This window comes from Filicampus tigris, chromosome 1 (assembly GCF_054856515.1).
Source record: "Filicampus tigris isolate MCC_2025a chromosome 1, RoL_Ftig_1.0, whole genome shotgun sequence".
Lineage (NCBI taxonomy): Eukaryota > Metazoa > Chordata > Actinopteri > Syngnathiformes > Syngnathidae > Filicampus > Filicampus tigris.
The window spans coordinates 13,910,763-13,935,261 of NC_141217.1; the positions used below are offsets into that span (position 1 = coordinate 13,910,763).

At 40.6% G+C, this 24,499-nt stretch overlaps 3 protein-coding genes and 2 long non-coding RNA genes across 11 annotated transcripts in view; 3 read left to right on the forward strand and 2 right to left on the reverse strand.

The window, feature by feature from the left end:
- LOC147152889 (sodium-driven chloride bicarbonate exchanger-like) overlaps window positions 1–1,229 on the forward strand; it is a 33,074-nt gene extending 31,845 nt beyond the window's left edge. For all 5 annotated transcript variants that reach the window (XM_086038794.1, XM_086038455.1, XM_086038540.1 and 2 more), the window contains one exon: window positions 23–1,229. In XM_086038794.1, coding sequence (XP_085894920.1) covers window positions 23–98 — 76 coding nt within the window. In that variant the 3' untranslated portion in view covers window positions 99–1,229. The remainder of the gene's footprint in view (window positions 1–22) is intronic.
- Window positions 1,230–2,087: 858 nt separating this feature from the next.
- LOC147152890 (glucagon-1-like) lies at window positions 2,088–7,678 on the reverse strand. 3 transcript variants are annotated; one of them, XM_086039470.1, is made up of 7 exons: window positions 7,607–7,678; window positions 5,631–5,762; window positions 5,441–5,538; window positions 5,230–5,358; window positions 3,469–3,585; window positions 2,375–2,521; window positions 2,088–2,306 (listed from the first exon to the last, which is right to left on the reverse strand). In XM_086039470.1, the coding sequence occupies exons 3-7, from the start codon at window positions 5,527–5,529 to the stop codon at window positions 2,282–2,284; spliced, it is 507 nt and encodes a 168-aa protein (XP_085895596.1). In that variant the 5' UTR covers window positions 5,530–5,538; window positions 5,631–5,762; window positions 7,607–7,678; the 3' UTR covers window positions 2,088–2,281. The 3 variants fall into 3 exon arrangements, with proteins under 3 accessions (XP_085895596.1, XP_085895588.1, XP_085895577.1); XM_086039462.1 differs by lacking the exon at window positions 7,607–7,678 and having other exon boundaries at window positions 5,631–5,808; XM_086039451.1 differs by lacking the exons at window positions 5,631–5,762; window positions 7,607–7,678 and having other exon boundaries at window positions 5,441–5,547.
- LOC147152891 (uncharacterized) lies at window positions 2,168–6,652 on the forward strand. Its single transcript, XR_015088016.1, has 5 exons — window positions 2,168–2,408; window positions 2,909–3,079; window positions 3,358–3,530; window positions 5,433–5,570; window positions 5,647–6,652. It is a non-coding gene; the product is annotated as an uncharacterized LOC147152891 (long non-coding RNA).
- A 518-nt stretch (window positions 7,679–8,196) lies between the features above and the next one.
- Window positions 8,197–16,645, reverse strand: LOC147152892 (dipeptidyl peptidase 4-like). The gene is made up of 26 exons (XM_086039342.1): window positions 16,517–16,645; window positions 16,349–16,436; window positions 15,591–15,689; window positions 15,398–15,489; window positions 15,183–15,257; window positions 13,763–13,815; window positions 13,618–13,690; window positions 13,339–13,459; window positions 12,954–13,108; window positions 12,696–12,793; window positions 12,488–12,617; window positions 11,875–11,913; window positions 11,668–11,766; window positions 11,508–11,578; window positions 11,027–11,080; window positions 10,839–10,951; window positions 10,711–10,758; window positions 10,535–10,633; window positions 10,192–10,261; window positions 9,911–10,105; window positions 9,783–9,837; window positions 9,609–9,708; window positions 9,188–9,246; window positions 9,044–9,116; window positions 8,847–8,920; window positions 8,197–8,771 (listed from the first exon to the last, which is right to left on the reverse strand). The coding sequence occupies exons 1-26, from the start codon at window positions 16,517–16,519 to the stop codon at window positions 8,679–8,681; spliced, it is 2,229 nt and encodes a 742-aa protein (XP_085895468.1). The 5' UTR covers window positions 16,520–16,645; the 3' UTR covers window positions 8,197–8,678.
- A 480-nt stretch (window positions 16,646–17,125) lies between these two features.
- Window positions 17,126–22,264, forward strand: LOC147152893 (uncharacterized). The gene is made up of 3 exons (XR_015088094.1): window positions 17,126–18,414; window positions 18,498–21,415; window positions 21,921–22,264. It is a non-coding gene; the product is annotated as an uncharacterized LOC147152893 (long non-coding RNA).
- The last annotated feature ends 2,235 nt before the right edge of the window (window positions 22,265–24,499 follow it).

Sequence of the window (24,499 nt, forward strand, 5' to 3'; positions counted from 1 at the left end):
TTTCCCCCTCTCACCTTGCCAGTTTACCCAAGAGAGTTGAGAAGCGCCACAAGCGTCGGAGGCACGACAAGAGCTTGGACCGGGAGACAAGTTTGTGATGACACACACTGGCAGACAATGCCATCGTTCTGTCTGTTTTGTTCATTGAAAAAAAAAACTGTGCCACACTTCACCACCTTTGTACTGTGATACACTGATTTTTTTTTTTTTTTGTAATGCGTGTAGTGTGCAACTTGTGAATAATACATGAAATTAGAAACAACATCAGCGACTATATTAAAGATCCAGTGCACATTTGTGTGAAACCAGCAACAAACGGGCCAACTAAAATACACTTTTTGAAAACTATTTAATTGTATTTTATATGTTTCGCAAAATCTGTAACCTTTACAAAATCCTGCCTCAGAAAAATTGTTAAATGGCTTAAATATGTGATGGACACTATTGTAGAATTTAGGATTTCTGTGAAAAGTGTGTCTAAAGCAAATCTTTTTTGGGGAAAATATTATATTAAATCTCATATATATTCTGTATATTGAATTTTTTTGTGATGTTACAGCTGGGTTTTTTTCCCTTCATCTTTTTCAAGGTAGCAATGAGCTTAGCCTTCTTCGGCAATTTGCTACTTGGTCTTTTTCTTTTCTTGTTCATCATTGCTGATCTTTCGAGTGGCTTGTTCAAAAATCTTTACCGCTGTCAGTACGTGTCATCCACGGACCTACGCTGTCCTCTGTGTTGTGTTGGCGTTCAAAATAAATTTTTTTTAAAGACACCATTAGTACTTCTAGGGATGCAATAATACTTTTTTTCTGCAAAGGACAACCTGTAATATGTGCTGAACAGTCTTAACACTGTACAATATATACTATATTTTATTTTATTCAGTGTTACTAATATATTACTAAAAATGATGTCCAAGGCATTTTTCTGATGTAGATGTTTCTTTCCCAATGTCTGATGCTTCTCACGATGCCTCGACAAACTAATAGAGGTCAAAATTATATCAATATCACATATTTTGACTGTATCTGTGTGTATTTTATTTGTATTTTTTTTTTTGCCTTAAACTTTGATAGACGATAGCCATGTGCGTTTGGTTGGCAGGTTGACTGGAGATTGTGAAGTAATCAGTTCGAATTTGTTGTTAAATTGTGATTTTGTTCAGCAGAATGAGAAGGATATGATCAAAAGAGTGTCAATAAAAAATTCAATAAACATACATAAAGTTATTATTTTTCCCCATGTCTATCTTTGCCTTTGAACAACAGAAGATCATCTACCGGAAGAAAAGAAAACAATAGATTGTCTAAACAAGCAGGTGATTTGGGAATAAGTAGTTTGAAGATGAGCCAAGGAGTGTGTGGTCTCTTCATCTATCTGTCCACAGTGGTGCGATGAGATTCAGGTCACCTGACTTTGGAGTTTTTCAAGATGCGAGCCGTCGTCCGGCTGATTTTTTGCTTTGACGAGATAAGAGCACAGTCTGGTGGCTGTGAATTCAACTCACTTCACAATAGGCAGCAGTTTGGCCGATAGTGAACAATTCTCCACAGAATAGGCTTCAAGCTCTTTGCCAAAATAAAACAAAGAGAATGACATGTATGCTTTGTATTTAAAACAACCAAATAGATTTGTCTGATAGCTTAATGCTAACAGTAAACACAATGCAAAATGCTATAGACTGCGGGCTAACGAGTGGCTTCGATAGTTGCTGCGTTATAACCTTCTAAGCAACAGATAACTGAACGCAAACAATACTTGGCAGACAATATAACAAGGCATTTATCCTCTGCAACAACGAAAATACTCTTTTGTAGTTTGCGGGGTCACTAAAAGGGGTGTTTTATGACGTAACATTGTATCGTATGTAAGGCACCACCGTGTCGATCTACTACAGTCCATCCATGGTTCATGTGCAATACCGTCATTATCTTTGGTTATGATGATCAACAGCAAAAGAAATATTGTCATCTCCACTTAAAAAAATGTGCAATGAAAGTGTCAAAATATCAACATGTTTCTTATATGTGCAGTGGAACTAATGCAAAATCTCAATGAAAAAACATTTATTTTGCAGTGCAGAATTGTTTATACCTGAGCGTTACATTTTTTTGTACCTTTTATAAATAGAAAATAATTTAAATGTGTACAAAAAATATTCTGGAGGTGCTTTCAAAACAATGGAAGAATCTGCTTTTTTTTTTTTTTTTTTTTTTTTTTAACTATGGCTTCCTGTTCCTCATGTTTGTTTTCTTACGTCGTCCTCACAGCGAGCTTGTCCTCAGTGGTCGGCTTGGCTTCTCGTACTGGAACACACAGAACATCATACTAGGATCATGCTAGTTGACCAAGGCAACTACTGAGTCGTCTTTACCTCTCCCCTGAAGATTTGGAGTTCATGACCCAGAGTAAGTATTCCTTGGCCGCCATGGAGTCCAGAACTTTGTTCACGTCGCTGGTGAAGCTTCCGTCCACGTGCCTTCTCCGGTTTAACCCCCGATCACGCATCTTGAACTCCCATCTGGGTACATGCAAACCATGGAAACCATTACGGGTCCATTACTGGCCCATTATGGTGTCCAGATTTGTGCCCGTGAACAAAACACAGGTGTTTTTGTTTTTTTTTTTTGTGAATGTTAATTGTGTGATTATTATTGATGATTAAATGCATATTTTCAGATCAACTTAACAGAATAGGAAACATTAATTAGAGTTCCTATTGTGTTATATTGATCTGAAAATATGCATTTAAACAGTCAATAGTAATTATTTCTTGTTCCCCATAAAAATACTTCCTGCTAGAGTTGTTTCTGCTTTTAGATGAAAAAAAAATACAGACTTCATGTTCATTTGACTGTCCTTATTTACAAACCATCCATGCGTTTTCAATGCCATTTATCCTGTTCAGGTTCACGGGACGCCGGAACCTATCTCAGCTCACTTCGGGGCAAAGGGCTAACTACCCTGGACTGGTTGGCAGTCACTCACAGGACACATAAAGACAGACAACCTCTTACACTCTGATTCAGTGAGAGTCGAACCCATGCTACCTGTGTGGAAGTCAGGCAAATGAACATAGGTAAGCATTTACAAACCAGTGCACCAGAAACAAAAAGCTGTTATTTTTTTGTTAAAATGTATACAAATGTATAGTGGACACTCATCTCATTACAGTTTGATAGCTGAATGACTTTGAAGCTGCTAGTTTTAAATGTAAATATGCATGTATTATGTTATTCAAAGCTACTTATTTGATGCTAAAGAAGCTAATTCTTAGCTAGCGTTCTTCATGTTGTAAAATGCAACTTCTCTTCACTCCACTCAACGCATTCATGTGATTTATTATTGCATGAGAAGAGAAGAGAGACATCAAGGTCGAACGTGAAGGGGGCAGGACAAAGCAGCCAAGATGTTGTCACAGTTGAATCAGGCACCGGAGGAATGCAAAGAAGCAGGAAGTTCCCCTACTCTCTTCGGATCTGTCCAGACATGAGCCCGGTGACAAAGTCTTTCACGGCCTGGTCCTGGAGGTAAGAGCTCACGTCGCTGGTGTAGGTACCCTCGGCGTGGCGCTTTTCCATGGAGCTAGGAACAAGGGCGCAATCTTCTGTCAGTGTATCTCAAACTGTAATAATCGCAATCCAAGAGGAAATTATGTTAATAAAAAAAAAAAAAAATCCTAAATTTGGGATCAAAAACAATGTGTGCTTTGTGACTATAGCAAAGTACTTAATTTATACAGCTGCACATCTACAGTAAACATTGTTAGCTAATTGAAGTTAGCCCTACTACCACTAGTTAGGATGAACTGTAATCAATAACAGGCAGTTAGGCTAGAATGAGGATGGAAACAGCCGCTGGTGCTCTTTCAATCACATTATTGAACCAACGGTAACCAAACACAGTGAACACAAGCACATTCTTAGCCAGAGTGCCAGGACGAGCAGTGATCATGCTATAGCTAGTTAACAGCCAACCAACTGGACATCCTCATTTGCTCACTTTCTATGTCACACAACCAGCCGGGCCAACCTTTTAAAGACGCATCCAACGTCTAAGATTCTACATTGTAGAAAGTGGAGATGGTAACCCCGAGTGGACATAAATAACTACACCTCACATTCATATACTGTATGTATTGCAGTACAGTATATGGATGAAGTTTTCTCAACAATTAAATACGGTAAACGTAATTTGCCATAATACCGCCACTATCAAGCTGCAATTATAGAAACCATAAGTACGATACAGAAACTCAAGATAACTACATACAACTGTGCCATGTAAAGTACCGGTAGATCATCTGGTCAGTTCTTAACATGACATAAACATACAAAATTTAAAGCAAATAAATCAAACTCACCACATAGGCTGGTTATTAAATGTATTAATGTGCGCAGATCGGTCGGCATCTTTTCTTAGTCAAAGTTGGCTGTAACAAGTTATGCTCTGACCGACCAATCAGCAGATAGAAAAATTGCTGCGAGGCCCAATTTGAAATATGAGTGGTTAAAGAATATAGTTTACGTTACATGGGCCAGCATAACTGATTCTGAATGTCCTGGGCAACCAAGAGAAATGCGAACAAATGAAGTGACTATACTTTTGGAAATACATCATTTTTGTTTTCTCGAAATATGAATTTGTTATTGTAGCGCTAGTTTTTCTTCCTCGAAGATTGGCAACTTTTTAAATCCCTATGGCATTTATGCTACATGTAGTAGGAGGTTTTGGGAACACTAGAGAGCCCCACTGTCAACCTACTACAGTAGTCAATCTGTGCTGAACAAGGATGCTAATTTCTTCATTTCGAGCAACATGTGTCAGTTTGTGAAGCTGTTGGAGCTACTTTCAAGCAACACATTCAGGTGGATGTGAGTTTGAAACTCCGTTCAGGCCTTTTTGTGTAGATTTTGTGTCTTCTCCCTGTGCTGGTGTGGGTTAGTTCTCCATCCTTCAGTGCCAAAATGTGTAGGTAAGGTTAATTGAGTTAATTAGCAATTCTGTGATTCCGAAAGGGTGAGCACTAGGACAACTATTCTCGTGTCAATAATAATGCGTAAGAGTTGTCTGAAATGGTCCATCCTTAGACTTTTATAAAGTAAAAATTGTTGCTTTCTTTCAATATTTGATACGTCTAGCTCTAAGAACAACTCTTACATTCAGTCAATATAATACAAAGTGATAAATTGTCACGTCAGATCCGAACAAGCCATAAGTTGTACTAACCCGCTCCGCTTGTTGTTCATCAACCAGCGGACAAAGTCCTGAGCTTTGCGGTCTTCAAGATATCTGCTGTAGTCGTTGGAGAACGTTCCCTCCGAATGTCTCCTCACTAAAGCATCATCTGTCTCTGAGCTTGAGGAGGAAGAACATGTCCTTCATAAAGAAACGGAGGCAAATGTATTCTCACCCAGTATATTTCCGGTTAGTGTGGTACCTTGAGATGTCTTGAAGAGGAACCTGCCAGCTACTCTGGACAAAGCTGAGGACGACAAGGAGGCCAACCAGGGAGCGAATGTTTGTCATTGCTACAACCTGTCCCATAGAACCAGAACAATACATAAACAGTAAGTACGAAAAAGCTTGCACCAGTGACCGGAAGATAAGTTGACTCAAACGCATCTCACCTTTTTCCTCTTTCAGAAGAACGATGATAGCTCTTGAATACCTGACGGTGGATCTGCTCAGGTGGGTAGGTTCCAGCCCTATTTACGGCCCAACAATTACTCTCGAGCCATTAGTCAAATGTGTTTCAGCCCCTGTTGGGAAAGTCAGTGACGCGTGATGCCAGTTGGTGCTTAGGTGCGAAGGTCAAACAAATAAACTCAGCACTCCTGGCAAGCAGAGAGGATGTGATCCTTAAATGGGCTACCGTGATATCCCGTGTGCAGTGTGTGCGTGGGTTATTATGTGGACACAATGAGTCAGTATGTGAGGATCCTTGATAATTCATGGTAAATGGGTAAATGGGCTGTCACTTGGACAGCACTTTTCTACCTTTGGTACCTAAAGCGCTTCACACTGTACCTCATCTACCTACTGATGATGCAGCAACTGGAGGTTCACGTATCTTGTTCAAGGATACTTCAACATGGTCACAATTAGGGATAGACCGATTATCGGCCGGGCCGATATTCGGCGTTTCGATGAATATCGGTAACGGCCTTTTTTTTAAATCTGATGGATGGCCGATAATAAATCGACTTCAAAATGTGTTAATTTCAAGGAAGTATTTGTTTCAATTTTCAGTTAAGTTTATTAGAGATTCTACTGACCCTGGGAACACTTTGCACCTTTTGGTTTTGTTTGAAATCAAAACAAAGCTAAGTGAAATTTTAACATTTCTGTCATTTTGAAATGTTGGAGAACTTTATTTACTGTCGAAAACTATAGGGAGCAATTGTTTAAGTTTTCTTGTAACTTTTGAAGACATGCTGACGATCCTGGGTGCTCCCTGAACTTTGTCAAAAATGTATAATATTAAAAAAAAAAAAAACAGCAAAACTATGCAAATCTGAAAAAATGTTCAACAAACACGCGTAAAGGCACTTCAACAAAGTTAAGAGTTTTGTTTTATTTTTTGATGCCAATATTTCGGCTGCAAATATCGGTTATCGGCCCCCTTGACTACTAATAATCGGTATCGGTATCGGCCCTGAAAAAAAACATACCGGTCTATATCTCTAGTCACAATGGCCGGGGATCGAACCCACAACCTCTTGGTTGGGAAACGACCACTCTCCCACTGAGCCATGACATTGAATATGGTGGATGCAAGAGATACAAACATGTAGTGATTTAAATTTTGGTTATAGCTTGTGAAAGTTTCTCTACAGTAAACCACTGCCTATTAGTGGTTCAAGAGTCATGAATTCACCTAGTCTTCATTTGTTCGCTCAAAAACGTGTTTTTCCCAGATTTTGTGCTCTTTCGGCAATGTCCTGTGATGCCACAAATTGGCGGCAAAAGCCCTGGATAACAGCTAAGTACTAACTGATGTCAAGGAAGTAACTTAATCATACATTTTGACTGGTAGATTTTTGTATGGGGGGGGAAAGAGCTAAATTAAGCCTGGTTTGTTTGCGGAAATGGTCATTAAAGGTCAATGCAGAGTATCGTGTGAATAATAACTGTCAAGATCTGTGATTTTGTTTGACCTTTCGATTGGTTTATACTCGGGTCTTACTTTTATCTGTTTTACACGCCTCCCTGTCACTTCACTATGTTTTGTCTCCACCATTTACGGAGCAGGCAGAGCCTACAGTTCATAACATTATAGTCAAATTCTGCAACAAGGCTCGGGCCGGCTCTACTTACAGTTTGACGCCAGCTATGTGCCACACAAAGTTGATAAAAAGTAAATAGAAGACCTCACATGTGTTACAGTGATACGGGCCCACGCAAACATTCGACAAGCAGCTGTGTTTACAGAATTATCAGTTGATAGGAAGGGTAGCGACTCAAGTGAGGTGGACGGGACGCCGACAGTGCCTCCGGAAAGTATTCACAGCGCTCCACTTTCTCCACATTTTGTCATGTGACACCCTCATTCGAGACCCCACAATGACAACGTGACACTTTTTCGGCCCTCGGCTTTGTTTACCAGCGTTTCCAGCTCACATTTTTGTGAAGTTCCTCTTTTTTGATGTGTGACGCATGTCTTGATAATCTGATTATCTGATGGCGCAGAGCAAGGAATTCTCACTAACAGGTCCCGTTTATACTAACTTGCATATTTATATGGGGGCGTGGAGAGGGAGGAGTCTGGTAGTCTACACGTGCAGTCAGTTACACATTGAGATGTACAAAAAGGAATGTGCTTGGATTTATACATACGCACAGATTCATACAGATGGATTTTTTTTTTTGTGCACGAGACGTTTTCTGGATTTGGCCATACGCCATGTTTCAGTATGAACGCCACGCGAATCTTTTGAATCTTTGTATTAAGAGGGCCTACGATCTGCCTCATCGCACTCCACGCAACTTTGCGTTTTGTGCTCCAGTTTCTGCCAGTAGACTTGTTGGCCTCCCTCAATCGCACCTTGATTTGGCAATGGGTCCTCTTTTTAACCCTACCTTGTCACTTTGTGCGACCTGAAAGCCACCCATCTTGTACTTGGGTTTCTTTCTTTCTTTCTTTTTTTTTTTTTGTACAGCTACATGGAGGGTAGAAAACACATAGGCAACCAGTTTAAAGGAACACTGATTTTATAGAGTGGTCTGAGAACATCAGTAGGAACTCATAAAGAAAAAAAATAATAATAATTATACCTTTCAAACGCTATTTCTTCTTCCCTGCCCAGTCGATAACTAACACATTTTGAAATATTAGAAAGATAAAAATACCTTTATTTTGTTTGTACATCACATGATGTCCACCGATATTAAGTGGATATCTGGGCAACGGTGGCGGCAACATCAGAGATCATAAATACAAGATAATGTAGCATTCAAATGATTTCAGGGTCACATAAATAGTCAATTGTAAATGGGCTTATAAGTACCGGTAGTCATTGTTCCTGGGTGATATTATTGGGTGGCAGTTCCGAGATCATGATCATTTTTTGATACATTACTGCTACAATGTTGGCCACCATTCAAATGACAGTATTTCAAGAACCAAACATTCTATATACAGTCCGCTTTGTGCAATTGTGTTGATCCAGTCGACTTTATGCAAAGCACCTCTGTAGGAAGTGGCTCATGTGGGTATAGACGTGCTGATAGGCAGAACCGGGAAGCCCGTGGTTCTTGTCCGTGTACCACTGAAGGACAACATCAACACATTCAGAATTTCATTTTCACATCCCGCATATCAGCAGCATGGCTAGTTTCCTTACCATTGCTTCAAAGTCCACCTGCTCGTTCACCAGAGCTTCAGAAATCTCAGCCGCCTGCTGGAAATGCACGTTGTCTAGAAAGTGGAAGCATATAAACGGACGAACCGAGGACCTTTCGGCTGTCAGGCAGACGTGCTAAGCACTTTTCCATCATGCTGGCCTTCTTGTTCTAGATCACCTTAAATAAATGGACTCACCATCAGCTGTTCCATGAACCAGAAGATACTGCACTGAATGGAAGTTCTTGGCCCGTGCAGTAACTGTTGAGTTCTGTGCAGAATGGGGTTGGATTTAAACACGTACAATAGCTACACAGCTGGCGGGTGTGCATGCAAACTTACAGTGTAGGCTGTTGGATTGTCAATTGGCTTTGTCATGTACCGCTCCGTGTAAATGGAATCTGGAAAGAACCCAAAGTGAACCGTTGATATTTGATCTATTGTAATAGAGTAAACCCCCCTTCGGTGTGGGTTCCGTGTTCACGGTCCTTTTATTTGTGCAGTTAATAACTCTAATTTGTTGTAACTCTTGTCGGTTTTTGGTGAAATTCAACCGTCGACCACTAGGCGGAGGCACACTGTTTATCTCGACACGGTGTTAAGTTTGAAAGGAGAAAAAGGAAAACAGGACATATTTCAGCACAGTCTAGTTTTTGTTGAAAATTGTTGAATGCAATAATTATAATGGTATTATTACCTAGACTCTGTTATCCTGCTTTTATTACTGTCATGTGAAATTTATAGATAGAAAAATACAGAATACCATAATATTCCCATTTGGAGACTGGAGCAACTGCCATCCCACATTTAAAGACTCCACTTCCAGATCCTAAGGCCATGGAAGCCACATATCCACCATAGGACTGACAAAAAAACCCCGAATTAGAGTCCCACCAGGTGCAACGTGGCTGAAACATTAGCTCATTGGACTACTCACCCATCCCCATATAGCAACTCGATCTTTGTCAATAAATCCCATTTTGATGAATTCCCTAAAACAGAAATTGAGTTAAGGCCTTCTCGTAGAAGGAAGGGAAATGATTGCTGCGCCTTCAGCGTCCTTACCTGGCTGCTGTTATCTGATCTTCCACCTCATAGGACCCAAGATGTTTGTAGATTTCGTGCATTAGCTTGTCGCCTTGGTAACCGCTGCCTCTCCCATCAAAGCTGGCGACGATGATTTTCTCTGTGCTAGCCAGGTATGTGGACCAGCTCACGCTGTAGCTAAAGTCGACCTTCTGGCTGCAGGGACCAGCATATCTGGAAGGTTGATTTAGCGGTTTGGTCTGCGAGGCTACGTTTGTCGCCTACGAGTTTTATTTGCGGGGCTGGCGATGTGCTCTTACACGTCCAGCAGCAAGGGGTACTTCTTGGACTCATCGAAGCCCGGTGGCAAAAACATCTCGTACCAGAGCTCTGTCGCGAGCGAGAAAAAAAGACAGATTTAATCATACTCACAATCACACCTATATGGGCAATTTCAAAGCCTAGTTAATAATGCCGATCATTAGTATGATGGCCTCATCTCATAAATATCATCATGCCCCTGCACGATAGAAAAGCATTTCACGAGTCATTCTTTTCTATTTTGAGGCGTGTTACCAGCCCGCGTGGCCGCACATAATGCGCATGCCGGAAACTGCCACCGAATGCAAATGACGGAAAAAATAGCCAGCTGAATGAACTCACTGTATCCAGCAATCTTCACAGTTCCTCGACGCATAGTGGGCATTTGGATGTCAGATATGAGTTGGCTGAATTGGCTATTATCCTCCAAACGCATCAGTTCTAATGATGAAAGAAATGACAGATTAGCGAAGATAAGCTTTGTCTTGTCTATTCCTTATTTGGCTAACTGCCCTCACCTTTGCCTTCCTTGTTATCCATAAGAGAACTGTAAGGAATGCCAGGACCTTTGATGAAAAGTAAACAACTTTATAGATATGTCACGCAACATTTGAACATGTTTTGACACAAAAACACAACAACTGACCACGGCAGCTCATGAGGTAGAATCTCGCATTCTGGCTGAAATAAGCCGAATTATACTGGCACTTTTCAGCGCTCAAGTTGCAAGTTAGACACTTGACCTCTCCCTTGGTCCATCTGCAACAAGCACACGCTGTATAAGCTGCACATTGAAAAGTAAGCACATAAATCACAGTGGCATTAAGACCTTACCTATAAATATTCTTTCCTCCGGGTTTGCCTCCCTCTTGGTTGCTAGAGTAATACCTGTGGAATATTCAATCATATATTATATTAAAGAATATTAAAGTGTTCAAGCATCAATAACCTTAATGGAGGTTTGGAAAATACCTAAATATAAAATATCACACTTTGTTTTATTTTTTCCATAAGCACACGTGCACACCGACGGCCAATTTACGGACTTCAATTCCTAATGTGTATGTTTTGCGGCATGTGGGAGGAAACAGAAGTAGACGTAGAAAACCCACACGAGAATGGGGGGAAAATGCAAAGTGCACGCTGGAAGCCAAGTTTCGAACTGTGAGGCAGACGCGCTAACCAGTAGCAACTCACTAACGTCAATCATCTTTCAAAAAGATTAACAAACCTAAAATATATATATTTTTCCTGAGGGGTCCCTGCCAGGCAAATTGGAATACCCAAAAAAAAATCAAAATTAAAATGAACTCACACACTATCTGCAGTTACTTTCTGAATGGCAATGACTTCCCATTCTCCGGTAGTAATTGCCGTCGCGTTGCCCTGCCAAAGAAAAGTTGGCATCAAGTTGACCCCAACACATCATTCTAATACAGTACATTTGTTCATGTTAGTTTGTCTACGTAGCCAACCTCCACAACGTGATGTATGTGCTTGTAACCTTTGGAGTCACTCATCAACAAGTAATAACTCTTCTTATCTTCGGAAAAAACTGGAGCTGATGGAGAAAACTAGCCAGAAAAATTATGTTAGCAAAATTATGTTAGCAAAATTATGTTCGCGTAGCTCAAAATGTCTTTCTGTTTTATAGCTACGGTATGTACAAAATTTATTCTTACCCGTCCAACCCAACCAGTGGTACTTTTCACGTCCAGACGCTACAAAAAGCAAGACCGTGAAGACATTTTACAATTCTGACATAAATATTTTTCATCTACAGTATATAAGTATTTTAATGCCGCTTTATTGATGTATGTATGTGTTTATGCGTTATGTATTTAATGTTGTGATTTTCTTTTTTGGGCATCATGGCGGCATACAAAAAGTAGCACTGAATATTATTGCAGTTTATTAACACATATTAAAATAGAATTTAACAAATTAAACTGTTTTTGCCACATTTTTTGCTTCCCTTCAATGGACATTGTGCTGCTACTTTTGTTGTACAGTACATCTATTGGCAACCGGTGGGGGCACGGAGGCAGTACAATACAGACAAACATGGAAACGGTTGCCACAACTCCACAGAAAAATACAGAAATACTGTATGTCATTTTTGCTGAGGATAAAGAATATATGCCTGTGAGTATTATCCCATTATTGTTATACCGCTTGTGTTCAAACAGCATCAAATATTGTTGAATAACACTACCGCCTAGATGCTATTTTTTGGGCTGCTTATGACATTTTGCATTATGTGTTAGCATAAATAGCACGCCACTTGTTTTGTACCTCAACGGGGACCCACTTGAAGCCCTGGAGGTCATAGATCAGAAGGATAAGGTGGTTTTGGAGTCTATTTAGCCACTGGATGGCAAGACGCTGGTCAGTCCCCCAAGTCACTGTGGCCAAGTAATGCTCCCTATTTGGCCAGAGATGGCAAAATGTAATCTTCAACCGACACATACTGTAACTTTACTAGCCGCGAGGGTTCTCTTACTGTGAGCTGAATGTTTCTGGAACAAGGACCTCGGTGATATTTGTAGTGTTGTCTGTGTCCACAACAAAGAGCTTCACCTTTGGGTTTGGGGAACCTGCCTGAAGATGGCAATGCAAAACACTTGACATTGGGATTAGGGTTAAGGCCATGGATAGGGTATCCATCTTTGGATATGTGGTAAGGCTTAAGGGGCTCACACTATATGGATATCCAGGATTGGGTATGTGTGAAGGTTTAGGCTCAGGAATGGGTACCCACCTTGGGATATGGGATAGAAACAGTACTGGAATACTGACGATCCCCGTACCAGGAGAACTCCACAATGGGGACCTCTGTATCATTGAACTCGACATAGGCCACATATTTTCCTCCTGGGGACCACCAGAGGCCCTGATTGGATGAGAACATCTCCTCTGGTAGCGTGAAGGAAAATGTGTGTTAGGAGCCTTTGGTAAAAGGAAATCCCACAATGGTCATTGAAATACAATAACCAGAAACTGGCAAACATAATAATTAGAATTAGGAGTGAGCATTTTTCCAGTAAAAGACGATTCCTTACATTTCTTGGTACGTGGGGTGCGATGTGATTCAAGAACGGCTCATTGTAAGTGGAATGCGTTGTTTTATATTACTTCTTACTTACCCTCATACACCCAATCGGGAATTCCATTCATAATCTGATTCTCCTTGCCATTGAATGTCACTTGCTGGTACAATGAATCTGGGCTGGTCTTTAAGTACACATTATTTTTCCACACAAAGGCCTAGAAATCCGAAAGAGAACAAGTGTATGACGGCTCGATAATCCATCTCTGGCTGGGAATTGACATAAGTGTTTGGGAAAGGCAGATCAACGTTTCACTAAACCATCACGCACCCCAAAGCTGACATTGCAAGTTCAAACTTGATTAGTCACACTCACCAGTTTGTTCCCTGCTGGCGCCCAAGCCAAATATTGGATTTCTTCAGGAAGGTTGGAAGGTTCTACAAACTTGCTGAGGTGCCATATGACAGTATTAAAATAGAGTAAGAAAAATAGCCAAAATACAAGATCTCTGGGTACTTACTTCAAAGTCCGATCATAAAGTGAGTACGAAGCTGTGAATGAATGCCTCCACAGCTATCAAGGACGGAAAATGTTCAGTGTCACAATCAAGTGGAACCCACACAAACATCTAAGTCAAAAGAATCATGGGGTACTTTTGAGACTTCCCCATTTCCTCCCACAAAAGTTGAGATTTTCCATTGAACTAATTGCGTTAAGTAGAATGTCAAATGTCCATAGTTTTGTAATAAATTACCTGCAAGCAGACAATGTACACACAAAAATGTGACAGGGTGGACATTTTGGACATTTTGGCCAATGAGCACATGATTCAGTGAGCACCCGTGCAACACGATTCCGTTAGCAAGCTGACTGTGTACTGTTTAACAAATCTACTTTGAATTTTATGACAGAGTGGACAGGTTAAGCTGAGCTAAGGGAAACTAGGAAACACACGTGTAAATATTGATCACTTAGCCACTCTTTCAACCTGCGCTGAAGGAAAACAAAATGCTGGTTATGTCACTGAAAACATCAGAGGGTTTCTGGGGCAATTACCCCAGTATGACAGGATGGACAGCATTTTCAGGCATATGCGCAAAATCTTCAATGATTATGAAAATAGAATAAACAGTGAGGATAAGCGGTTTGGATAATGGATGGATGGATGGATGATCAAAATGACTTGAAAATAACTGGTTGTGGACAATAAAACGGTGTCATTTAACCACTTGTTCCACATAATGTAATTAGCAGATCAGTATGTGGGACATGCTAAAATCACGTAAATCACGCAATGAAAAAAAAACATTTAAAGGGGAAGTCAACCCCAAAAATGTCTTTACAATATGTTCTATGCGCTCCCACTAGTCTAAACATGGCATTCTGATTACGATTGCGTTTGTGGAATATGAGTCAAGAAGCAAAATCCAACCGTTTTTATCCATCTCGGGGCGGCCATTTTGTCGCTTGCTGTTGACTGAAAATGACATCGCATTTGCTCAGGGCTCAGGTAACGACCAATCACGGCTGACCTGTTTTCTGAAGCGGAGCCGTGATTGGTCATTACCTGAGCCCTGAGCATTTGTGATGTCATTTTTAGTTGACAGAAGTGACAAAATGGCCGCCCCGAGATGGATAAAAACAGGGGGATTTTGCTACTTAATTCATATTGCACAAACACAATATTCATCAGAATATCAAGTTTAGACTAGTGGGGCTGCATAGAGCATATTGATTGTAAAGATTTTTTGGGGGGGTTGACCTCTGTTTTAAGACACTCATTATTATAGTGGTAGGTTTGCAAAAGTTTGGCCACTTATCATACAACCTGAGAGTTTCATAATTCTATTACATTTTCATGGTGACTGAGTGATTCTAATGAGGACGCCATAGGCACTTTAGAGTGACATTGACCCGTATAAACAAAAGCCGAATCTCACCATTGTGTAGTTACTCAAAAATGCCACGTATCTGCGATCCGCAGATAGCTGATAGTCGGAAGCGCCTTTTTCATTCTGTTTGAATGGGAAAAGAACATTTTATGACCAGATGTACTGACAATGTCAACTTATTCTCATGGGCACAATTTATTGAGGTAAAATTTAGGTCGGTAAATAGGTCATATCCAGTTACATGACTGACTAATGTGACTTACAAACGTGTCTGCGCTCAAGAAGACGGAGGACTGTCCCGTGGTCGCATTATGAAGATAGACTGAGCCTTGTCGGCTCCGCAGATACTCATCATCTAGAGATAGATGATGAGATAGATATGAAAATTAGCTGACAATTACAAACAAAACAAGCTTGAAAAATAAGATGCAGATGATGACATTTCAAATGGCCCACCGGAGAGCCACCAGATGTTGTAAGATTTGGGTTTGAGGGAACTGTTGAACGCGTCCTCCAGTGTGAAAGTCCTCCTGTCCGTGATTTCGACCTGCTCCTCTGAAAAATACAAGAAAATTGGATGCCGCACACTCGGCACTAAATTATACTCAAGCTTCTTCTCAGATTCATTGAAGAATCAAAATCTCAAACTTTTTGACTTCTTTACAAGGAAGATTTTTTTCCTTGCAACTCGAGTCTTCAATCAAGCCAATGAAACATGACCACCATGTCGTGTCCCTCGAAACGCTACGGGAATTAAAATGTTGCCTATTGTCGAGAAAATAAACGTTCCAATTACAAATTCATGTTTAGAGACCAAAAGTTATGTTATGAGAATAAAGGTTTTATTTTTTTTCATAAAAAGTTGAATTTATGATGCCAAAATTGAAGTTTAACATCGGTAGAATCTTATGTCTTCTTGACATTAAATCTGATTTGAACTGTTTCTATTGCCTAATTTAGGTACTCGGTTGCTTTACTGGTGTTCTAATGGTAAGTAAAGATCTTCCAGTGTTGCACATTCATCTGGTCCTCATGATAACAACCATAAACAAAGGGAGGGACAGGCTAGATGCTGGAGAAGCTTGGAAACAACTGAGAACTGCTGATGGTACATACATGTTAACTATTAACTTAACTCCTGTTCTGTGTTTAGCCTTGAAAGATCAATTCAATCGTGTGCACACCCTCAAAAAGCGATTGACAAAATGACTTACCGTTTAAATAAATCACAGTTGGTACGGTGATCAAAACAACTACAACAACCAGTCCAAGAATCCCGAGGACCACCTTGGCAATGGAGACCTGAACAGAGGAAGCAAAATGCGTGAGTACTCATGTAAAACGCCAACTAAAAGAAGAGCGTGAGCTATCAATGAACTAACCATAATTGAAAACAAATAAATGAAAGAAGAAGAATCAACAATATGGGTCCCAAAATCTCACAACAGCACACATTCAGCGTCAGGAAATTGTGCTCGCAGGTAGTTGTGTGTGTATCCTACTTTGCTGTTAAATATTACCTTAGGTTTCAAAGGTAGACCAATAAATGCGTAAACAGCAGAGCAAAGTATGATAAGTTGAATCAGCTTTAGAGAGACTGAAAGTTTTCTTCCATTCAAGTCATTTAAAATGATAATTAATGATTTGCCGCTCCTAAATTGTCATCCAAGATTTTTCAAAGTGTGCTTGTGGTGTTTGTTCATAGTAACATCCAAGACAAAGGGAAATTGTCTTCACCAGTCAACGAGTTTGTCCTGTCTATTGTATTCTATTTTATTTCATAACCTTGCTTCCTCCAAATTAAATTCCGTCCTTGGTGAAGAATTTATTGAAATCATTTTCATATTTTACTTGGTTGTATTAAGAACAGTTGGTAGAAACAACTTCCTGTCAAAGGCTTTCGCTTTCACTACCACAAATAAAACAAACAGCGACATCTTGTGGTGGTCGGTGTCCCTCTCTATGCATCCATCCATCTATCTATCTATAGATTGTGGAACATCACTTTACTGCATATCGATGTCGGGCATGTGACTTGTATAAACCATAATTCATAAGGAAATGCTATTAGTGAGTTTTATACACACACATACAAGAACAGTATCCTTTAGGTGGGATTTTATTATTCGACTGAACAAGATAGGACGATACTAATATTGCTTAATGCTATTTTTTTTTCAAAATGGGTTGAAATTGTGCTATTACTGTGGCAAACACATTGTGTAAATAGTGATAATGGAAGTCATTTTGTAAATGTTGTCGAATAACAGGACAACATTTTGGTTATCCAGTTAAAGTGCATGACTGGTGAAAAGAACGAGCTGCCCTGTAAGAAAAAAAAAAGAGAGAGAGACAGAAAAACAAAAGACCATCCGTTTGAAATTCTGTATGGAAGACTATTTATGTTACCCATTATAAATAACCCAGTAGCTCCTGGGCAATCTGCGATTTGAACAAAGGTGGGCTGTCCTTCCCTTGCCTTTCCTGAGGGGGCAGGAGAGGGAACTGGCACAAGAGCAGTGTGCGCCACACACACTTGATCAAGCACAGGAAGAGAACACTTTAAGTTGCACCACATAGAGTGGTGAAGTGCTGGTAAGCTCTCCCTCTTGAAGGTAGAAAGATGATTGCAGCCAAGAGGGGACAGCTGGTGTTGGTGCGGAGATGCTCGACTGTATGAAAAAAAATTAACAATCAATGTAATGGACCTTTGTGCCCTAGTGACTTTGTTATTACCTGTGTCTGTACATCCCATGCCTGTACAAGAGTTAACAACTAAATGATCCACTGCCAGGACAGAACATTGGCAACATCAGAAAAGTGCAGCAAATTGGTGTTCCCCGTGGGGTTCCGAGTGCGTACAAATTATTAGTGAATCAGATAACAGCAGGATTTGGGTCCTTCCTTTGTTGGTGGTGTAAAAAACATAGCAAGAACGTAGACAGGATCAATTACATCCATTGCAACGTACAAAAATTGGGCAATTGGACGCAGAGCGGGTTTGAAGCTGTGCATGAACAGCTATCAGCCACCTCGCTTATGGCGTTCCAAAACATGACGGTTGTTGACGTGTTGTTGGTGGAGAGAGGGGGAGTATGTGCTATTATCGGAGAGCAGTTCTGCACATTCGTTCTCAACAACACAGCCGCAGATGGCAGCCTTACCGAGGCCGTAGAGGGACCCTGATCCCTTGAATGGCAGAATGAAGGAACACTCTGTCATGTGGGACTCCTGGATGAATGCCTTGGAAAAATGCAAAGCTCCGGTGTCCTCAATTTCGGTATCAATCGCTGTTTTTGCAGCTTCTTGACCTTGTGTGGATGTTGTTTGTTATATTCCTTGTCTGCGCTCTCACCTTACCAGATTGATGACAATGGCAATCTCCCCCATTTGGAACCGAATGGCTGAATTGTATCCTTTGCTGGATCGTGACATTAAAGGTGATGATGGCGAACATTGTTACCTGGCAGATTCGTTTCCAGATTTAGGTGACTATGAATACAGATTAACAGTGCCTGTGAGGGTAAATATATGTGTTTTCATAATAATGGGTGCATGAAATTGGACAATGGGTTTGAGCAAACATGTGATAAACAGGAGGGAATGATAGAATAATTGTTCATAGGTTATACCATATTTACTCTTATAATTATTGTAAGGTATTTTTTTCCAGCATTATAAACTTGTTTTAATCGTGTAATAATCGAAGTCGCCTGTGAAGGAAGTGGAATGTGAGTAGGACACAGCCGCGAAATAGGAACGATGCTCTTATCGAAGAGCATCCCATGGTAAGACTCTGAGTCCTTGGGACAACATAAAACAATAATAATGGACTGTGCAAATGTGAGAAAACAGAGGGGAATGTAAGAATAATAATGAATATCATGATTCATGTATTAGATTTTTTATGATTAGGCTTGTTAGCTTTATTAGCTTGTGGGTTTAGCTTTAGCTTTTTCCACATCTAGGCCTTGACACTTGCTTGGTGTGCTTTGCTTCCACATATGTATGATAAAGGCTCACACACACATAGACAAAACAAGTTCAGAGTGTTCCAGCTGCTTTCGCTCCCCTTTCCCTTAGAGCTGGAACACCTTTGTAATCAGGGAATCCCAAGAAAATAAAAGGGAGGAGGTGCAGGAGCTAGCCAGAGGGTTTTAGGAACTGTAATCGTACACTTCCCTGCGCTCTCCTTGCAAGTAAAAAAACAATATTGTGTTGAGTGTCTTCTCTCCTCCTTGTGTGCGTTGTTTACTAATGTTTCACTTGGTGTGAACCTGACACTATCTATCTATCTATCTATCTATCTATCTATCTATCTATCTATCTATCTATCCATCTATCCATCTATCCATCCATCCATCCATCCATCCATCCATCCATCCATCCATCTATCTATCTATCTAGCTAGCTAACTGGCACTATCTAGCCACACACATGCAATGTTAGCATTTAGCAAACTTACCTTTAAACTTGCAGTAGTGGAATGAGTTGTAAAACGTAAAATAAGTAAATGGTATTTCCAGCGGGCGGCACAGTGGTCGACTGGTTACCACGTCCGTCTCACAGTTCAGAGGTTGTGGGTTCGATCCCGGCTGCGGCCTCCCTGTGTGGAGTTTGCATGTTCTCCCAGTCCCTGCGTGGGTTTTCTCCGGGTACTCCGGTTTCCTCCCAAATTCCAAAAAAACATGCAACTAATTGAGGGTGTCCCCCGCCTATTGCCCGAAGACAGCTGGGATAGGCTCCAGCACACCCGCGACCCTTGTGAGGATAAGCGGTATAGATAATGGATGGATGGATGGATGGATGGATGGATGGATGGTATTTCCAGCACAGTGAGTGGACTTCTCCGTCCTTGCCTTGTCCAGGAAGTTGACATGTCAATACTGAATGTGGAGAAGCTGCATGGATAGAGACAGAGCATAGACATACAGTATGTAGGCATCCATTGACAGTGATGGAGTCCTAGCTACGACTGTCGTATGTGACATAACCGGCTTAGGGACACTGGTATTTTGTGCCCCACCTTGGTCCTATTGCATTGACGATGTTCTACTGCATATGTCCAACTTTTAACGAGAGGCAATTGATAAAGATGTTTACGACGCATGCAAAGAAGATGACGTACATCATGAAATCAGCACGTATGAATGAAACAATTTTACTACCTATTAACGATACATTATTTATCCTGCTCATCTAAAATTAGATATACATATATTTTGATTTTTTTTTTTCCCAAATAAATCTTTTTTTTTTGTCTTCAAGGAAAGTAATGCGATGGCCACCATGAGTGGTGAGGCGGCCCTGGTACCCTCTATTGACCAGCCGCCACTGATGTCCACAGGAAGGAAGGAGAGAAGGGAGTAAGGATGGAAGCTTGGAAGGAAGGAAGGAAGGAAGAGGGATGTAAACAGGAAAGATGAAGAAAGGCAGGAGAGAACCATGAAAGGAAGAAGAATGGAAGAACAACGGACAGAAGGAAGGAAAGATTGAACGATGAAGGAAAGGAGGAAGGAATGGAGGAAAGAGAGGTACAAGAATGTATGAAAAGAAGGAAGAAAGGGGCAAAAGAGAGGAAAGAAGCAAGGATGGATGAATGGGAGGAAGGAAGGCAAGAGTGCTGCTAATATTGGTTTCATGGCCTGCAAGTCATTGAATTTCCTGAAAGTCTTTGTACATAATCTCCAATGTTGATTATATACAGTTATGGCTTGTTTTTTTTTTTCGGCTTTGAAAAATTGCATCATTCCACATGTGGTATTTGCAAGACTTGGTCAAACTAACCGTCAAAAACGTACTGTACATCGTTTTTGTAAGTCTTACTCCATAGCACGGCGCTCGAAATTAGAGAAAGGGGTCAATGCCTGCCACTTCTCACATCCACGGATACAAAGATAAGTCAATATTCGATATTGGTTATCAATATGCCGGTAAACAATCCTGGTAGTTAGTGACAGGATACGCTATGTGTGTGTAGTAATGCATTAATGTATCTTTAGCATGAACATTCCCAGTTATTTAAGCAGAAAATATTGAACATTGTGTTCCATGTGTATTTAAGTTCCTGATTCTTAAAATCTTTGGTTTGCAGAATTTGTCTTAAATAAAGAGAGAAAGAGAGACAGATGAGCAGACAAGTATTGGCTGGCTACGCTTTGTGCTTCAGATTCATCAAGAAGCACAAAAAAAAGGAAATGCAAATGTGAGGCTACTCACATTCCAGATAGCCACCCCCCATCTTACCTTTCGGATGTCATCCACAGATCCGTCGAATCTCGGTAATCCAAACGCAGAGCTCATTTTTAGTTCCCTGACTTGACCTGTTTTCATGCAGTGCCGTATACAGAAAATCAGGTTTTGCGACAGAGCTATAAATGTGAATATGTGGCTGTTACATTGCACAAAATGAGACAAGGGTGAACGGTATTCAGATGTGGTCATTCCCAGTTTGCTGACGATTGACAAATGGCGGGACACTTTTTAAACATGACGAATTATGACGGACTGATGGACTTCTGACGGACTAACTGATGGATTTAAGTGACGAACTGACGATTACAATTCGGTTTGTCACAAAAAATGACGGAATGACGAATGACAGACCAGCAAAATTGAGTAAATTGCCCATCTCTGACTGCATTATCCGTAACGGATATGACGTCACGGCATTATGTGGAAAGTACCTATTACCGATTGTGCGGGAAAGAGTGGGGACTGAGTGGAATAGTTCTTTGGGGATGCTGAATCAGGTTCTCGATCAGACGCAAAATCTAACTTTTACAGAATACTGCCAAGCACTGGAGAGCCCGAACATCATGGACTGTGGGGTCACCAACTTTTCTACACATGGCGGAATGTTGCATAGGCCCCCATAACTACATGACGTCATTGATTTACCGCTGGGTGACCTTGTATGGATTCAATGTGGTGTCCGACTATCTTTGATGGTACGCCGTCCCACATTACGCATCTGTAATGTTTTTGTGCTAACACTGACTGCTATTTCAAACCGTTCATCATTCCCTCCACCTTGACTATATCCCAGAGTTTGAATGGGATTCTTTAATTTTGAACACATCCCAGATATAAGACAGTGTGCACATTTGTGCAACCGCATTATCGCAGTTTTTATTTTTACTTTTACTTCTCTCCAAAAATTAAAGAAAAACTCAATTGAGTTGTACAGGTTACAGGTGACAAAACTTTTGAAAGGCTTTATCTTTGTCTCATTTTTTTTTAAGATCACAAAAGCCTGGCATTTGAACAGGGGTGTGTAGACTCTTCATAGACAGTGTATTTACATTACAAAAGTTATAAATTAACCATTAAAAAAAGAAAGACATAAAACAAATTTGTGAGAACGGCATCATTCCTCGGAGCAGACGCACAAGCACGCAGGTCTATATCCGTCCTGCCAGAAGGTGCGAGGCGATGATTAGGCACAGTCAACAGTAAAAGCCCGTTGAAAGCTTAACAAATAGAAAAGCTCCGCATTTATGGGAAATAAACACCATTTTCAACACTTGTTCTTCTCACAGCGGACTTCCTCTGCAAACAAATCTTCCCTAATGCAGCATGGCTTGTTTGACGAGTACAACCTTTCCATTTACATGCCACTAACCCGAATCGTTTATAGGTGACATCTTGAACACATTTAGTCTCAGTGTGACAGTAAATGTATGAAAAGTGTGTAGGGCTTTTTTTTTTCTTTTTAACTGTGACTCAACCTAACGATTTTGTTTCTCTTTCACAATGAGCCAACAGTCTAAACTGCAGGAAATTTGTACAGCAGAAGGCAAGCCTCAGATTATTTCAGTTTTGACATAAGAATAAACAAGCATAGTCAGTTACGCCTTTTCAAAAATATGCACGTTTTTAAATGGTCATTTAAGCACACGCACAAAGGCAGTCTACACCTCACTGGGGCACCAGACAAAATTTCAGAGCCCTCAATTTCTACCAATAGTATTCATATTGCTTTATTTATACACCTATAAACTCAGTGTTACACTGCTTAAACTGTGCAGCTCTGGCATTGTAATGTTTACGTTGTCCGATTCGAGGTGGCACAAGTACTCTCACTGTGTACTTGAAGTAGGGTAAAAAAAAAAGAAAAAAAAAGGGAAAAGTAGGACTTCCAATTCAATTCCTTAAAGAAGAGGTCAACCCAAACATATTTTTTTCAAGAATATGTTCTATGGAAGCCCACTAGTTGAAACAAGGCATTCTGATAAATATTGCGTTTGTGGTTCAGGGTGTCCTCCGCCTACTGCCCGAAGACAGCTGGGATAGGCTCCAGCACGCGCCGCTACCCTTCTGAGGAGAAGCGGTATCGATAATGGATGGATGGGTGGAATAAGAGTTAATCCACCCGTTTTTAGCCATGTATGGGGTGGCCATTTTGTCACTTCTGTCGACTGAAAATGACATCACAACTGCTCAGGTAACGACCAATCACGGCTGACCTGTTTTCTGAAGTTGTTCATGTACAGTATATTTGTTATTTGTAATGTCTTTGAAAGTGACCCCATGTTGGCTCTTTTCCCTGTTGTTCTTTTGAATGCTGGTAGACTATATTTTTATTGTTCCATTTATAGCACTGGTCCGGATTTGGTCATCTTGAAAAGTTAAAACGATGTATCGGGATCACGGTGATCCTATCCACTGTTGCTTTGAAAAATCGGCATTAAAGTAAAACGGATTACCTGATCCTGGATAGCAAAAACTATAAAAATAAAAAAATTAAGATTTCCATATCCGGATCATTTTGATCCAGATAACAGTTTTAGAACAGCTATCTGTGGCTGTAGTAACACAAAACGCATACGGGACTGCGGGTACATCTCAATTACCAATGAATCTTTCCTCGCTCAGAAATTTCGATAGCTCTGTCAAATTGGCCCAATCCTAATACCCACATTTGCAGCCTTGTGCACTTTGCTCGCGCGTTCCCGCCGAGGGATCGTACATTAAAAACAGGAGAGTTTGTAGGGTGTCCCAATTCTGCATGTGCTCTCTCGCCGCATCCCCTTAGCGCCCTTGTACCACACTTCGGCTGAGCCAGCATCTATGGCCCCTAAACCGAAGTATATTACTCACAATTCATTGCGGATTTGACCAAATTAGCGGGAAACAACGACATCCTGTGGAATTCCTGTACCTGTGCCGCAAAATGTCTCTTCAAATATAAATATACGATTATTACATAGCTTATCATTTGTATTTGTGTATATTCAATCGACGTTTTAACGTTACCGTTTACCCGTTACCTCTATATTTTGTCCTAGTTTCGATGCCGTACTTAGCAACCTTGTGCGCATGCGCCGCATATCGCGCAGCGCCACAAATAGTGGAAATAATGG

What these genes read in the sequence shown, in the direction of transcription:
- LOC147152890 (XM_086039451.1), bottom strand. Translation starts at nt 5,547, where the DNA reads ATGGGACAGGTTGTAGCAATGACAAACATTCGCTCCCTGGTTGGCCTC. An exon ending in ATGAACAACAAGCGGAGCGG is followed by an intron (nt 3,586 to 5,229) that starts GTTAGTACAACT and finishes CCTTGTTCCTAG; the next exon opens with CTCCATGGAAAAGCGCCACG. An exon ending in TCCAAATCTTCAGGGGAGAG is followed by an intron (nt 2,307 to 2,374) that starts GTAAAGACGACT and finishes TGTGTGTTCCAG; the next exon opens with TACGAGAAGCCAAGCCGACC.
- LOC147152892 (XM_086039342.1), bottom strand. An exon ending in AACTGTGATTTATTTAAACG is followed by an intron (nt 15,690 to 16,348) that starts GTAAGTCATTTT and finishes TGTATTTTTCAG; the next exon opens with AGGAGCAGGTCGAAATCACG. An exon ending in GGATAACAAGGAAGGCAAAG is followed by an intron (nt 10,634 to 10,710) that starts GTGAGGGCAGTT and finishes TTTCATCATTAG; the next exon opens with AACTGATGCGTTTGGAGGAT.